Genomic DNA, 16321 nt, shown 5'->3' with positions numbered 1-16321 from the left:
AAGCATTTGTTGTACATACACATAGACAATAAATGAGGTACACACACTCAGAGACAAATCCAGCCAATAGGTTTTTATATAGAAAAAATATCTTTTCTTAGTTTATTTTAAGAACCACAGGTTCAAATTCTACATGTAATAGCTCATTCGAAAGGTATTGCAGGTAAGTACTTTAGGAACTTCAAATCATCAAAATTGCATGTATACTTTTCAAGTTATTGACAAATAGCTGTTTTAAAAGTGGACACTTAGTGCAATTTTCACAGTTCCTAGGGGAGGTAAGTTTTGATTAGTTTTACCCGGTAAGTAAGACGCTTACAGGGTTCAGTTCTTGGTCCAAGGTAGCCCACCGTTGGGGGTTCCGAGCAACCCCAAAGTCACCACACCAGCAGCTCAGGGCCGGTCAGGTGCAGAGTTCAAAGTGGTGCCCAAAACACATAGGCTAGAATGGAGAGAAGGGGGTGCCCCGGTTCCGGTCTGCTTGCAGGTAAGTACCCGCGTCTTCGGAGGGCAGACCAGGGGGGTTTTGTAGGGCACCGGGGGGGACACAAGCCCACACAGAAACTTCACCCTCAGCGGCGCGGGGGCGGCCGGGTGCAGTGTAGAAACAAGCGTCGGGTTTTCAATGTTAGTCTATGAGAGATCTCGGGATCTCTTCAGCGCTGCAGGCAGGCAAGGGGGGGATTCCTCGGGGAAACCTCCACTTGGGCGAGGGAGAGGGACTCCTGGGGGTCACTCCTCCAGTGAAAGTCCGGTCCTTCAGGTCCTGGGGGCTGCGGGTGCAGGGTCTCTCCCAGGCGTCGGGACTTTAGGTTCAAAGAGTCGCGGTCAGGGGAAGCCTCGGGATTCCCTCTGCAGGCGGCGCTGTGGGGGCTCAGGGGGGACAGGTTTTGGTACTCACAGTATCAGAGTAGTCCTGGGGTCCCTCCTGAGGTGTTGGATCGCCACCAGCCGAGTCGGGGTCGCCGGGTGCAGTGTTGCAAGTCTCACGCTTCTTGCGGGGAGCTTGCAGGGTTCTTTGGAGCTGCTGGAAACAAAGTTGCAGCTTTTCTTGGAGCAGGTCCGCTGTCCTCGGGAGTTTCTTGTCTTTTCGAAGCAGGGGCAGTCCTCAGAGGATGTCGAGGTCGCTGGTCCCTTTGGAAAGCGTCGCTGGAGCAGGATCTTTGGAAGGCAGGAGACAGGCCGGTGAGTTTCTGGAGCCAAGGCAGTTGTCGTCTTCTGGTCTTCCGCTGCAGGGGTTTTCAGCTAGGCAGTCCTTCTTCTTGTAGTTGCAGGAATCTAATTTTCTAGGGTTCAGGGTAGCCCTTAAATACTAAATTTAAGGGCGTGTTTAGGTCTGGGGGGTTAGTAGCCAATGGCTACTAGCCCTGAGGGTGGGTACACCCTCTTTGTGCCTCCTCCCAAGGGGAGGGGGTCACAATCCTAACCCTATTGGGGGAATCCTCCATCTGCAAGATGGAGGATTTCTAAAAGTTAGAGTCACCTCAGCTCAGGACACCTTAGGGGCTGTCCTGACTGGCCAGAGACTCCTCCTTGTTATTCTCATTATTTTCTCCGGCCTTGCCGCCAAAAGTGGGGCCTGGCCGGAGGGGGCGGGCAACTCCACTAGCTGGAGTGTCCTGCTGGGTTGGCACAAAGGAGGTGAGCCTTTGAGGCTCACCGCCAGGTGTGACAATTCCTGCCTGGGAGAGGTGTTAGCATCTCCACCCAGTGCAGGCTTTGTTACTGGCCTCAGAGTGACAAAGGCACTCTCCCCATGGGGCCAGCAACATGTCTCGGTTTGTGGCAGGCTGCTAAAACTAGTCAGCCTACACAGATAGTCGGTTAAGTTTCAGGGGGCACCTCTAAGGTGCCCTCTGGGGTGTATTTTACAATAAAATGTACACTGGCATCAGTGTGCATTTATTGTGCTGAGAAGTTTGATACCAAACTTCCCAGTTTTCAGTGTAGCCATTATGGTGCTGTGGAGTTCGTGTTTGACAGACTCCCAGACCATATACTCTTATGGCTACCCTGCACTTACAATGTCTAAGGTTTTGTTTAGACACTGTAGGGGTACCATGCTCATGCATTGGTACCCTCACCTATGGTATAGTGCACCCTGCCTTAGGGCTGTAAGGCCTGCTAGAGGGGTGTCTTACCTATACTGCATAGGCAGTGAGAGGCTGGCATGGCACCCTGAGGGGAGTGCCATGTCGACTTACTCGTTTTGTCCTCACTAGCACACACAAGCTGGTAAGCAGTGTGTCTGTGCTGAGTGAGAGGTCTCCAGGGTGGCATAAGACATGCTGCAGCCCTTAGAGACCTTCCTTGGCATCAGGGCCCTTGGTACTAGAAGTACCAGTTACAAGGGACTTATCTGGATGCCAGGGTCTGCCAATTGTGGATACAAAAGTACAGGTTAGGGAAAGAACACTGGTGCTGGGGCCTGGTTAGCAGGCCTCAGCACACTTTCAATTGTAAACATAGCATCAGCAAAGGCAAAAAGTCAGGGGGCAACCATGCCAAGGAGGCATTTCCTTACACAACCCCCCCCCAAACGAAAGAGGATGAGACTAACCTTTCCCAAGAGAGTCTTCATTTTCTAAGTGGAAGAACCTGGAAAGGCCATCTGCATTGGCATGGGCAGTCCCAGGTCTGTGTTCCACTATAAAGTCCATTCCCTGTAGGGAGATGGACCACCTCAACAGTTTAGGATTTTCACCTTTCATTTGCATCAGCCATTTGAGAGGTCTGTGGTCAGTTTGAACTAGGAAGTGAGTCCCAAAGAGGTATGGTCTCAGCTTCTTCAGGGACCAAACCACAGCAAAGGCCTCCCTCTCAATGGCACTCCAACGCTGCTCCCTGGGGAGTAACCTCCTGCTAATGAAAGCAACAGGCTGGTCAAGGCCATCATCATTTGTTTGGGACAAAACTGCCCCTATCCCATGTTCAGAGGCATCAGTCTGCACAATGAACTGCTTAGAATAATCTGGAGCTTTGAGAACTGGTGCTGAGCACATTGCTTGTTTCAGGGTGTCAAAGGCCTGTTGGCAGTCCACAGTCCAGTTCACTTTCTTGGGCATTTTCTTGGAGGTGAGTTCAGTGAGGGCTGTCACAATGGATCCATATCCCTTCACAAACCTCCTGTAATACCCAGTCAAGCCAAGGAATGCCCTGACTTGAGTCTGGGTTTTTGGAGCTACCCAGTCCAGAATGGTCTGGATCTTGGGTTGGAGTGGCTGAACTTGGCCTCCACCTACAAGGTGTCCCAAGTAAACCACAGTTCCCTGCCCTATCTGGCATTTGGATGCCTTGATAGAGAGGCCTGCAGATTGCAGAGCCTTCAAAACCTTCCTCAGGTGGACCAGGTGATCCTGCCAGGTGGAGCTAAAGACAGCAATATCATCAAGATAAGCTGTGCTAAAGGACTCCAAGCCAGCAAGGACTTGATTCACCAACCTTTGGAAGGTGGCAGGGGCATTCTTTAAACCAAAGGGCATAACAGTAAACTGATAATGCCCATCAGGTGTGGAGAATGCTGTCTTTTCTTTTGCTCCAGGTGCCATTTTTATTTGCCAGTACCCTGCTGTCAAGTCAAAGGTACTTAGGAATTTGGCAGCACCTAATTTATCAATGAGCTCATCAGCTCTTGGAATTGGATGAGCATCTGTCTTGGTGACAGAATTGAGCCCTCTGTAGTCCACACAAAACCTCATCTCTTTCTTTCCATCTGTGGTGTGAGGTTTGGGGACTAAGACCACTGGGCTAGCCCAGGGGCTGTCAGAGCGCTCAATGACTCCCAATTCCAGCATCTTGTGGACTTCCACCTTGATGCTTTCCTTAACATGGTCAGACTGTCTAAAGATTTTGTTCTTGACAGGCATGCTGTCTCCTGTGTCCACATCATGGGTACACAGGTGTGTCTGACCAGGGGTTAAGGAGAAGAGTTCAGGAAACTGTTGTAGGACTCTCCTACAATCAGCTTGTTGTTGGCCAGAGAGGGTGTCTGAGTAGATCACTCCATCTACTGTACCATCTTTTGGGTCTGATGACAGAAGATCAGGGAGAGGTTCACTCTCTGCCTCCTGATCCTCATCTGTTACCATCAACAGATTGACATCAGCCCTGTCGTGGAAGAGCTTAAGGCGGTTTACATGGATCACCCTTTTGGGGCTCCTGCTTGTGCCCAGGTCCACCAAGTAGGTGACCTGACTCTTCCTCTCTAGTACTGGGTAAGGGCCACTCCATTTGTCCTGGAGTGCCCTGGGAGCCACAGGCTCCAGAACCCAGACTTTCTGCCCTGGTTGGAACTCAACCAGTGCAGCCTTTTGGTCATACCAAAACTTCTGGAGCTGTTGGCTGGCCTCAAGGTTTTTGGTTGCCTTTTCCATGTACTCTGCCATTCTAGAGCGAAGGCCAAGTACATAGTCCACTATGTCCTGTTTAGGCTCATGGAGAGGTCTCTCCCAGCCTTCTTTAACAAGGGCAAGTGGTCCCCTTACAGGATGACCAAACAGAAGTTCAAAGGGTGAGAACCCTACTCCCTTCTGTGGTACCTCCCTGTAAGCGAAAAGCAGACATGGCAGGAGGACATCCCATCTCCTTTTGAGTTTTTCTGGGAGCCCCATGATCATGCCTTTTAATGTCTTGTTGAATCTCTCAACTAAGCCATTAGTTTGTGGATGGTAAGGTGTAGTGAATTTATAAGTCACTCCACACTCATTCCACATGTGCTTTAGGTATGCTGACATGAAGTTGGTACCTCTGTCAGACACCACCTCCTTAGGGAAACCCACTCTGGTAAAGATACCAATGAGGGCCTTGGCTACTGCAGGGGCAGTAGTCGACCTAAGGGGAATAGCTTCAGGATACCTGGTAGCATGATCCACTACTACCAGGATATACATATTTCCTGAGGCTGTGGGAGGTTCCAGTGGACCAACTATGTCCACACCCACTCTTTCAAAGGGAACCCCCACCACTGGAAGTGGAATGAGGGGGGCCTTTGGATGCCCACCTGTCTTACCACTGGCTTGACAGGTGGGGCAGGAGAGGCAAAACTCCTTAACCATGTTGGACATATTGGGCCAGTAGAAGTGGTTGACTAACCTCTCCCACGTCTTGGTTTGTCCCAAATGTCCAGCAAGGGGAATGTCATGGGCCAATGTTAGGATGAACTCTCTGAACAGCTGAGGCACTACCACTCTCCTAGTGGCACCAGGTTTGGGGTCTCTGGCCTCAGTGTACAGGAGTCCATCTTCCCAATAGACCCTATGCGTTCCATTTTTCTTGCCTTTGGACTCTTCAGCAGCTTGCTGCCTAAGGCCTTCAAGAGAGGGACAGGTTTCTTGTCCCTTACACAGCTCCTCCCTGGAGGGTCCCCCTGGGCCTAAGAGCTCAACCTGGTAAGGTTCAAGCTCCAAAGGCTCAGTTCCCTCAGAGGGCAGAACTTCTTCCTGAGAAGAGAGGTTCCCTTTCTTTTCCTGTGTTGCAGTTGGTTTCCCAACTGACTTTCCTGTTCTCTTGGTAGGCTGGGCCATTTTTCCAGACTCCAGCTCTACTTTTTCACCCTGTGCCTTGCATTGTGCTCTTGTTTTCACACACACCAGTTCAGGGATACCCAGCATTGCTGCATGGGTTTTTAGTTCTACCTCAGCCCATGCTGAGGACTCCAGGTCATTTCCAAGCAGACAGTCCACTGGGATATTTGAGGAGACCACCACCTGTTTCAGGCCATTGACCCCTCCCCATTCTAAAGTAACCATTGCCATGGGATGTACTTTTCTCTGATTGTCAGCATTGGTGACTGTGTAAGTTTTTCCAGTCAGGTATTGGCCAGGGGAAACCAGTTTCTCTGTCACCATGGTGACACTGGCACCTGTATCCCTCAGGCCCTCTATTCTAGTCCCATTAATTAAGAGTTGCTGTCTGTATTTTTGCATGTTAGGCGGCCAGACAGCTAGTGTGGCTAAATCCACTCCACCCTCAGAAACTAGAGTAGCTTCAGTGTGGACCCTGATTTGCTCTGGGCACACTGTTGATCCCACTTGGAGACTAGCCATACCAGTGTTACCTGGATGGGAGTTTGGAGTGGAACCTTTCTTGGGACAGGCCTTGTCTCCAGTTTGGTGTCCATGCTGTTTACAGCTATGACACCAGGCCTTTTTGGGATCAAAGTTTTTACCCTTGTACCCATTGTTTTGTGAAGAGGCTCTGGGCCCACCCTCCTGTGCAGGTTTTTGGGGGCCTGTAGAAGACTCTTTACTATTTTTAGTTTTGGTTGTCTCATCACCCTTCTGCTGGGGAGTCTTTGTGACCCCTTTCTTTTGGTCACCCCCTGTTGAAGTCTTGGACACCCTTGTCTTGACCCAATGGTCCGCCTTCTTTCCCAATTCTTGGGGAGAAATTGGTCCTAGGTCTACCAGATGCTGATGCAGTTTATCATTGAAACAATTACTTAACAGGTGTTCTTTCACAAATAAATTGTACAGCCCATCATAATTACTTACACCACTGCCTTGAATCCAACCATCTAGTGTTTTCACTGAGTAGTCAACAAAGTCAACCCAGGTCTGGCTCGAGGATTTTTGAGCCCCCCTGAACCTAATCCTGTACTCCTCAGTGGAGAATCCAAAGCCCTCAATCAGGGTACCCTTCATGAGGTCATAAGATTCTGCATCTTGTCCAGAGAGTGTGAGGAGTCTATCCCTACACTTTCCTGTGAACATTTCCCAAAGGAGAGCACCCCAGTGAGATCTGTTCACTTTTCTGGTTACACAAGCCCTCTCAAAAGCTGTGAACCATTTGGTGATGTCATCACCATCTTCATATTTAGTTACAATCCCTTTGGGGATTTTCAACATGTCAGGAGAATCTCTGACCCTATTTATGTTGCTGCCACCATTGATGGGTCCTAGGCCCATCTCTTGTCTTTCCCTCTCTATGGCTAGGATCTGTCTTTCCAAAGCCAATCTTTTGGCCATCCTGGCTAACTGGATGTCCTCTTCACTGGAGTTATCCTCAGTGATTTCAGAGTTGTTGGTCCCTCCTGTGAGGGAACCAGCATCTCTGACTATTATTTGTGGAGTCAGGGCTTGAGAAGCCCTGCTCTCCCTAAGTAGGACTGGAGGGGGGGAATTTCCCTCCAAGTCACTATCTTCATCCTCTGAGTTGCCATCCTCAGAGGGGTTGGCCTTTTCAAACTCTGCCAAAAGCTCCTGGAGCTGTACTTTGGTAGGTTTGGGGCCCATTGCTATTTTCTTTAGTTTACAGAGTGACCTTAGCTCTCTCATCTGTAGATGGAGGTAAGGTGTGGTGTCGAGTTCCACCACATTCACATCTGTGCTAGACATTATGCTTCTAAAAGTTGGAATACTTTTTAAGAAACTAAAACTGGTTCTAGAATCTAATTCAAACTTTTACAAACTTTTAAACTCTAAAAGAAATGCTAAACAGGATCTAACACAAGGCCCTAGCAGGTCTTTTAAGAATTTAGAAAACTTTTCAAATTGCAAAAATCAATTTCTAATGACAATTTTGGAATTTGTCGTGTGATCAGGTATTGGCTGAGTAGTCCAGCAAATGCAAAGTCTTGTACCCCACCGCTGATCCACCAATGTAGGAAGTTGGCTCTGTATGTGCTATTTCAAAGTAAGGAATAGCATGCACAGAGTCCAAGGGTTCCCCTTAGAGGTAAAATAGTGGTAAAAATAGATAATACTAATGCTCTATTTTGTGGTAGTGTGGTCGAGCAGTAGGCTTATCCAAGGAGTAGTGTTAAGCATTTGTTGTACATACACATAGACAATAAATGAGGTACACACACTCAGAGACAAATCCAGCCAATAGGTTTTTATATAGAAAAAATATCTTTTCTTAGTTTATTTTAAGAACCACAGGTTCAAATTCTACATGTAATAGCTCATTCGAAAGGTATTGCAGGTAAGTACTTTAGGAACTTCAAATCATCAAAATTGCATGTATACTTTTCAAGTTATTGACAAATAGCTGTTTTAAAAGTGGACACTTAGTGCAATTTTCACAGTTCCTAGGGGAGGTAAGTTTTGATTAGTTTTACCCGGTAAGTAAGACGCTTACAGGGTTCAGTTCTTGGTCCAAGGTAGCCCACCGTTGGGGGTTCCGAGCAACCCCAAAGTCACCACACCAGCAGCTCAGGGCCGGTCAGGTGCAGAGTTCAAAGTGGTGCCCAAAACACATAGGCTAGAATGGAGAGAAGGGGGTGCCCCGGTTCCGGTCTGCTTGCAGGTAAGTACCCGCGTCTTCGGAGGGCAGACCAGGGGGGTTTTGTAGGGCACCGGGGGGGACACAAGCCCACACAGAAACTTCACCCTCAGCGGCGCGGGGGCGGCCGGGTGCAGTGTAGAAACAAGCGTCGGGTTTTCAATGTTAGTCTATGAGAGATCTCGGGATCTCTTCAGCGCTGCAGGCAGGCAAGGGGGGGATTCCTCGGGGAAACCTCCACTTGGGCGAGGGAGAGGGACTCCTGGGGGTCACTCCTCCAGTGAAAGTCCGGTCCTTCAGGTCCTGGGGGCTGCGGGTGCAGGGTCTCTCCCAGGCGTCGGGACTTTAGGTTCAAAGAGTCGCGGTCAGGGGAAGCCTCGGGATTCCCTCTGCAGGCGGCGCTGTGGGGGCTCAGGGGGGACAGGTTTTGGTACTCACAGTATCAGAGTAGTCCTGGGGTCCCTCCTGAGGTGTTGGATCGCCACCAGCCGAGTCTGGGTCGCCGGGTGCAGTGTTGCAAGTCTCACGCTTCTTGCGGGGAGCTTGCAGGGTTCTTTGGAGCTGCTGGAAACAAAGTTGCAGCTTTTCTTGGAGCAGGTCCGCTGTCCTCGGGAGTTTCTTGTCTTTTCGAAGCAGGGGCAGTCCTCAGAGGATGTCGAGGTCGCTGGTCCCTTTGGAAAGCGTCGCTGGAGCAGGATCTTTGGAAGGCAGGAGACAGGCCGGTGAGTTTCTGGAGCCAAGGCAGTTGTCGTCTTCTGGTCTTCCGCTGCAGGGGTTTTCAGCTAGGCAGTCCTTCTTCTTGTAGTTGCAGGAATCTAATTTTCTAGGGTTCAGGGTAGCCCTTAAATACTAAATTTAAGGGCGTGTTTAGGTCTGGGGGGTTAGTAGCCAATGGCTACTAGCCCTGAGGGTGGGTACACCCTCTTTGTGCCTCCTCCCAAGGGGAGGGGGTCACAATCCTAACCCTATTGGGGGAATCCTCCATCTGCAAGATGGAGGATTTCTAAAAGTTAGAGTCACCTCAGCTCAGGACACCTTAGGGGCTGTCCTGACTGGCCAGAGACTCCTCCTTGTTATTCTCATTATTTTCTCCGGCCTTGCCGCCAAAAGTGGGGCCTGGCCGGAGGGGGCGGGCAACTCCACTAGCTGGAGTGTCCTGCTGGGTTGGCACAAAGGAGGTGAGCCTTTGAGGCTCACCGCCAGGTGTGACAATTCCTGCCTGGGAGAGGTGTTAGCATCTCCACCCAGTGCAGGCTTTGTTACTGGCCTCAGAGTGACAAAGGCACTCTCCCCATGGGGCCAGCAACATGTCTCGGTTTGTGGCAGGCTGCTAAAACTAGTCAGCCTACACAGATAGTCGGTTAAGTTTCAGGGGGCACCTCTAAGGTGCCCTCTGGGGTGTATTTTACAATAAAATGTACACTGGCATCAGTGTGCATTTATTGTGCTGAGAAGTTTGATACCAAACTTCCCAGTTTTCAGTGTAGCCATTATGGTGCTGTGGAGTTCGTGTTTGACAGACTCCCAGACCATATACTCTTATGGCTACCCTGCACTTACAATGTCTAAGGTTTTGTTTAGACACTGTAGGGGTACCATGCTCATGCATTGGTACCCTCACCTATGGTATAGTGCACCCTGCCTTAGGGCTGTAAGGCCTGCTAGAGGGGTGTCTTACCTATACTGCATAGGCAGTGAGAGGCTGGCATGGCACCCTGAGGGGAGTGCCATGTCGACTTACTCGTTTTGTCCTCACTAGCACACACAAGCTGGTAAGCAGTGTGTCTGTGCTGAGTGAGAGGTCTCCAGGGTGGCATAAGACATGCTGCAGCCCTTAGAGACCTTCCTTGGCATCAGGGCCCTTGGTACTAGAAGTACCAGTTACAAGGGACTTATCTGGATGCCAGGGTCTGCCAATTGTGGATACAAAAGTACAGGTTAGGGAAAGAACACTGGTGCTGGGGCCTGGTTAGCAGGCCTCAGCACACTTTCAATTGTAAACATAGCATCAGCAAAGGCAAAAAGTCAGGGGGCAACCATGCCAAGGAGGCATTTCCTTACAGAAGCCATTTTAAATGCATGTGCTGGTCACTGGTCAATACAAGTTCCCCAGCTACATGATGGCTTTACTGAAGATAGGGATGTTTGGTATCAAACATCTTGTAATGGTGAACCCACATTGATGCCAGTTTTGGATTTGCCAATACATGCACCCACAGAGGTGCCCCCTGAAACCCTACCAGCCTCTGGTGTGCTCACGGACTTGTTTCTGCCAGCCTGCCACCTGAGACACCGTTCTGGACCCCCTTGGGTTGAGAGCCTTCTGCTCTCAGGAGGCCCAGAACAAAAGCCTATCCGAAAGAGGGTGTAACACTCCCTCCCACAGGAGACTTGCTGATTAGCCTTCCTTAGATGGCAAGCCTCAAAGGGCTGCTACCTTTGAAATGCAAATCTGGCACCCCTCACAGTAGCGGAAGGCACCCGAACCCCTCTGTTCAGAGCCTATTTGGTACCTAGATAGATGGGAAAATTAGCTAGTCAGGTAGGCCTGCCACCTCCAGGCTAGTACCACCCCTAAACATGGCTACTGCAAGGTGGACACGATTTTTGAGAGGTAGCCATCTTGGAGACAGCATACCTAGGAATTCTTGGACAGGGTGATGCCTACTTCCCACAGGAAGTGGTCATATAGGGGGCATTGTGACTAGTATGACTAGGGGAAATATCCCCACTCTGAGTGGTACATTTTATATGATACTTGGGTCCTGCAATAAATAGATTTGCCGTTTTCCCCTTCCCATCCTAGGCAGAAGATAAGAAAAGAGTATTTATGTTCATTTGGTTCACCAAGCAGGACATTTTGTATCAGAACTATTGATTACCTTACCTCATTAATGCACTGTCCCATGTTCATCACTCTTGATTAGGAAACATGTTTGAAAATGCCCATACACGTCTAATAGATCTTGCCACACAGCAATTGCCAAAGCAGGTGCATTCATCAAGAGAGGTGCTCCTGGTTTGCAGTGTTTAAGAGTATAATGCTTGAACTAATATTTCCTTGTCCCATCACCATCCATGACCTTCGCATCCTCCTTATCCATAACCAACAGGTGTGTCTAGAGGGTGAGATCTCTCGTCATTCTATCCTGAGCAGTCTGTCACGAGGAATGAAAGCATCAGGAGACCTCATCCCCTGGACAGTATCGGAGCAGGTAACTTAATGTGCATATATCTTTGTTTTGGTAATGTTTTGTGGATTGCCCATTATTTGTGAATAATTTACTCTGTTGCTTTGTGTAGTTCCAAGATCCAGATTTTGCCAGTCTCTCTGGTGCTAGAGTTGTTCGCATTGCAGTTCACCCGGACTATCAGGGGGTAATGTATTAATTTATTTAAAAGTCTTGTTGTGTGAAAATCAAGACCAAAGAGTATTTAATACTTGTTATAGAATCATAATCACAAGGAATCATTCTCAAGCAAGTAAATATATGTGCCAAATGTAGAGCGGGAGCGTCAGGAAAAGCACAGTTGATGTATTTAGGAGTTGGTTTGTTATGCTGTTTTGCAAAGCACAATCCCCAGTTACCTGGACCTTGTTTAGGTTTCTATAAGCAGACGGTCTGCAGTTGTAGGTTTACTCAGCAGAGGTGTGGGGCTCAGCCTTTGACTCATCTGAGGAAGTATGAGGAATGAGATTTGGTTTGTAAAGTGTGGCCTCCAGCCTAACCTGTGTGTGTTATAATTGTGTTATGGGTCAACCCCGTCAATCATTTACATCATGCACTTGTTCACCTCACTCATCTCAGCTAAGGCTGTCTTATACTAGCAGACAATCCTGTGCCATTCCAATAACCTATTTTATGGCAGTTTTCTCAGTTCAGTTTTTGTGACGTGTTTAGGTATTGGATCCAATGTCTCCTAGGATTCTTGGTTCCTAGTTTCTGTCCTTTTCTTTCCCTCTGTCTGTTGTTCTTGAGTTTAGTGTCCTTCTGCCATGGTAGCTAAGTTTCCTGAAACAATGTGTGAGAGCTTCTTCCTCAGAAGAACCAGTCAGTGTTTTATGGATTCCCTCAATGTTCTCTGAATGCTGTAAGAAGCTCATGCACATCACGGTATGCCGTTGCTCTGGTGTCGCCCGCTTAGGCCCCATGGGTGAAGTGCTTTCTTTGGTTAGGTACCACTAGCTTGTATTGTTCTCTGTCTCTCTTTCACAAAACTCACTTTTTCTTGACTCCCTGTGCCTTGCCTGAGTTTCTGTACACAAATCTCTCTATCCCTGGGTTTCCCCAGACGGATGCAACAAGATGAACAGAATGGAGAGGTAGACTGATAGACACACATGCACCGCACCAGTTGTAAATCTGCAAACCAAAGCCTAGCTCTCTCGTCTGTGGCAAGTGGGAGATAGTTATGCCTTATGTAGGGCACTAACAACCTGGCTTGTGTGTTTGTCTTTTTATGAGTGCATTTTTCATCTATTTCATTGTTCGCCTGTGTCTCACCAGGTGACAGCCTTTCCCTGTCTCACTACTGGGTAGTTTTTAGGACAGGGAGGGGTCGTTTTTAGGACAGGGTTGGTTTTACGGTTTAGGGCAGGGATTGGGGTAGTTTTTAGGACAAGACGGGTATGTTTTAGGACAGGGTACTTTTTAGGGTGGGGGTGGGGGTAATTTTTAGGGCAGGGTAGGTTTTAGGGTGGGGGCAGGTGGTCGGGGTAGTTTTTAGGACAGGGTGGCGTAGTTTTTAGGACAGGGTAGGTTTTAGGGTGGGGGCAGGTGGTTGGGGTAGTTTTTAGGACATGTTAGGTTTTAGGGTTTGGGGGGTGGGGGATCGGGGTAGTTTTTAGGGCTTGGTAGGGCGGGAGGAGTTAGGGATCAAGGCAGAGGTGGAAGGGTCTGTTTTAAGGGCTTGGGGATGGAGTATGGAGTATGGTGTAAGATGTAGGGGGCAGGGGAGAATTTACCATGCATAGTCCTTTACCAAACATGCTTTTACAACGCAATTCATTATAAAGGCATGCATGGTGAAGACTCAGTCGTTGCAGAGTCTGTGTTGTAAAGGCATGCATGATACACGCAGGCATTGTTTCATCATACATCCCTTCCTGAGGATGTAGGTCTTTTGTCTCCTCCCATGTTTCTGGCCTTCCATTACCCCTGGCCTCCCATTACCCCATCTCATTCCTAGGGCCAGCGTTCTACATCTAGGTACCCTGTTGGGTTACGGTCACATTTGCCTCTTATTCCTTCAACATTCTTCCACTGTTTTTAGACTAGAATCGATCTCACCTTGAGAAAAAAGTCCAAACTCTTTATAAGCATGATATGTAATTCTGTACATACCTCAACAGTTGGTAGTCTTACAAACATATACAAGTATGTTTTTCACTTTTGCTGAGAAATGCTTTGTGTTTTCCAGATGGGATATGGCAGCAGAGCCCTCCAGTTGTTACAGATGTACTATGAGGGAAGGTTTCCTTGCTTGGAAGAAAAGATTATTCAGAAGTCACAGGAGATCACGACCATAAGCAGTGAGGTAGTCCATTTTCTTCATGATTGTGTGTTTAGGTTTACCTTTAAGCTTGCGCAAAGCAATATTCCAGTAGCAGAGTTGGGATTTTTTTAATGGTACTCCTCATGAGTATTTGTAGAATGCTGTTTCTGATGGATACTTATACCTGCAGATTCCACACCTGTAGAATCCAGGTGTCAGAATAGATTCAGTAGCTTCAAAGCTTTCATGTAGCCAGTAGGTTACACTGGCTTATTGTCTTTGCAAGACGTATCGTCAGATTGTGTTACTGAAGCCAAATGCCCACCCCGGCACAACGATGTCTGTTCCCTTCTTTCATCGTCTTCTACACAGATTAAGAAATCTCTCTACCGAGTTGAGTGTTCCTCACAGAAAATTCCCTATAGTGCAGTGTGATGTGTCCACCCAAGTGCTCTGGTTTTAAGCCCTGCAATGATTGTGAAGGACAGATGTCTGTTACGGAACCCCAACTCCATTTGTCTCTCATGCCTTGGGACGGTTAACGAGACATGCGATTCTGTGAATCCAGTCACAGCGTGCACCTAAGGCCATCAAAAAATGAGAGGTCAAGCTCTTCATGGTTCGCACAAAGGACGACAGGTGAAGTGGTCGAAGTTTGCGAACCCTTTTCAGGCCTCTTCTCTACATTCTTCAGGCACAAAGTGCAGGTACCACAAAAAAACACAAAAAGCAAAAAGGATCCTGGGTGGGTGGCAAACTGCTACCTAGGCCACACCACGGACATAAAATTGGATGACCAGCACTTCTGCAATGCCAAGAAAGTCAAAGCAGTGCAGAAAAGGACCCCATCCAAGCGGATCATTCTCTGCATCAAGACCAACTACACCTTGGCCAAGAAGAAACCTCCAGCGCCCCATTCACCAGGGCTCAAAGGGCCACATATGCCACTTCTTCCCTTGCAAGAGGAATACCAATGCAACTGCATGGGCATCTTGCTATGCGGTTCCTACTTTGGTAATAGAACTGCGTGTTTAGGGCGGCAGCACTGTATAGTGTGGGAGAGCAATGCACACCTTTAGTGGCTGTCGGCCTAACTCCTGGCTACCCCACAGTGCCTCACCCAAACCTCCAAACTTACGTGGGTAAAGGGTGATTATGGCAACCTGAACATGACACTCCGACTGCCCAAGGAGCCCTGGAAACTCATTGTACCCCTTTCGCTCAGTTACGCATGCCAGGGCATGGCACAAAGATGCAAGATATGTTTTCAATATATTTATTGAAACAATCGCAATCTAACAAATAGAGAGTGAGCGGAGATAATTAGGCAGATAAAACAGAGCAAGGTAATCAGCATTATGATCAGGGTAAAGAAGATAAACAGTCAAACGATGATGTATGTGGTTCTAGATGTTTTAGGAGTTTCTACCTAACCCTATGTCTGTCTCTGATAGCATAGTGGTTGTCACCCTCTGTCTGGTCTGATCTAAGGGATTAGCTCCAGACCCATACCTGGACAGAATATTGGGAATCAGCCTGTTGTGTAGATCGCAATCCTCAAGCTGAGCTGCGTGTCATACAGCATATGTCCCAGGATCAGCGTGGTTAGAATGGCCTCTGCCTTCCTTGGGTCAGTGTCCAGTTTATATAATACACAGTACCACGTTGTGAATGCAGTTCTGATGTAATGCTGTGTCTTGGTGATAGAAGCTGTCTCCTGGACAGGCAATACCAGTTAGCATTCAGTGTATCTCGTTCCACAGCCTTGGACAAGAAGTACTGGTTATATGTGTTGTGCAAAGGATAAGCTAACTGAACTGCGTGTTCCTTGCTCCCCTAGAATAAAAGCAAACTGTTAAAATGTGTACAAGCCATCACTATAAAGCATATCTGCTAACTTGACTAAAATATGATTAAAAACAGCTGTAAAACTAAGTTATAACGGGTGACCAACCCGGATCCTAAATGGGTCCCCACGACAATCTCTGTACACTTTCGCCAAACATTACTGCTTGGATTCCGAAGTGCAAAGAGAGGGTCACTTTGTCAGATCTATCTTACAGATTTCCTTCCTTAACCATCTATCAACTTACCTCCTACGTATGGTATTGCTCTGTAATCTATTCTACAGGTGTGGAATATGCAGATAGAAGTGTCCATTAGAAGAAAAAGTTACCTACCTACGGTAACAAGCTCTCTGGTGGATGCTCTACCTGTAGATTTTTCACCGACCCACCTGCCGCCCTGTTTGATGGATTGTTACAGGGATATTTGATAGGATCCCAAATTATGATTTGGTACTGCACTACTGTCAATGTCATCTCTCCTTGAAGTTGTTGTTTCGCCGGGCTGGGTGCTTTATGGATTATGTGATGTCATCTGGTGCCACTTATGGCGTCAACACACAGCTAGAGCCCCTAACCAGCATGAGCCCTTTGAAGTTTCTGGATCTAGTCTGACACCTGGAATTATTCAACAGCTGAGAAATCTGCAGCTCGATAGAGTGTACACCAGAAAGATCATCAACGTGGGTAAGTAACTTTTTCATAGCTACTTAGTATTTATGCATCACCATTCTTGTGCCCCAGCATTTGGGTACCCT

The 16321-nt window shown here is 48.1% G+C and overlaps 1 protein-coding gene across 4 annotated transcripts in view; it reads left to right on the top strand.

Moving 5' to 3' along the window:
* Positions 1 to 16321, top strand: part of NAT10 (N-acetyltransferase 10) — a 326800-nt gene that overhangs the window by 195981 nt on the left and 114498 nt on the right. For all 4 annotated transcript variants that reach the window (XM_069221852.1, XM_069221854.1, XM_069221853.1 and 1 more), the window contains exons 17-19: positions 11337 to 11438; positions 11527 to 11601; positions 13645 to 13761. In XM_069221852.1, the coding sequence (XP_069077953.1) occupies positions 11337 to 11438; positions 11527 to 11601; positions 13645 to 13761 (294 nt within the window). The remainder of the gene's footprint in view (positions 1 to 11336; positions 11439 to 11526; positions 11602 to 13644; positions 13762 to 16321) is intronic.

Source organism: Pleurodeles waltl, chromosome 3_1 (assembly GCF_031143425.1).
Source record: "Pleurodeles waltl isolate 20211129_DDA chromosome 3_1, aPleWal1.hap1.20221129, whole genome shotgun sequence".
Classification (NCBI taxonomy): domain Eukaryota; kingdom Metazoa; phylum Chordata; class Amphibia; order Caudata; family Salamandridae; genus Pleurodeles; species Pleurodeles waltl.
The sequence above is the reverse complement of the archived record's forward strand: the minus strand, read 5'-3'. Positions and strand labels throughout refer to the sequence as shown.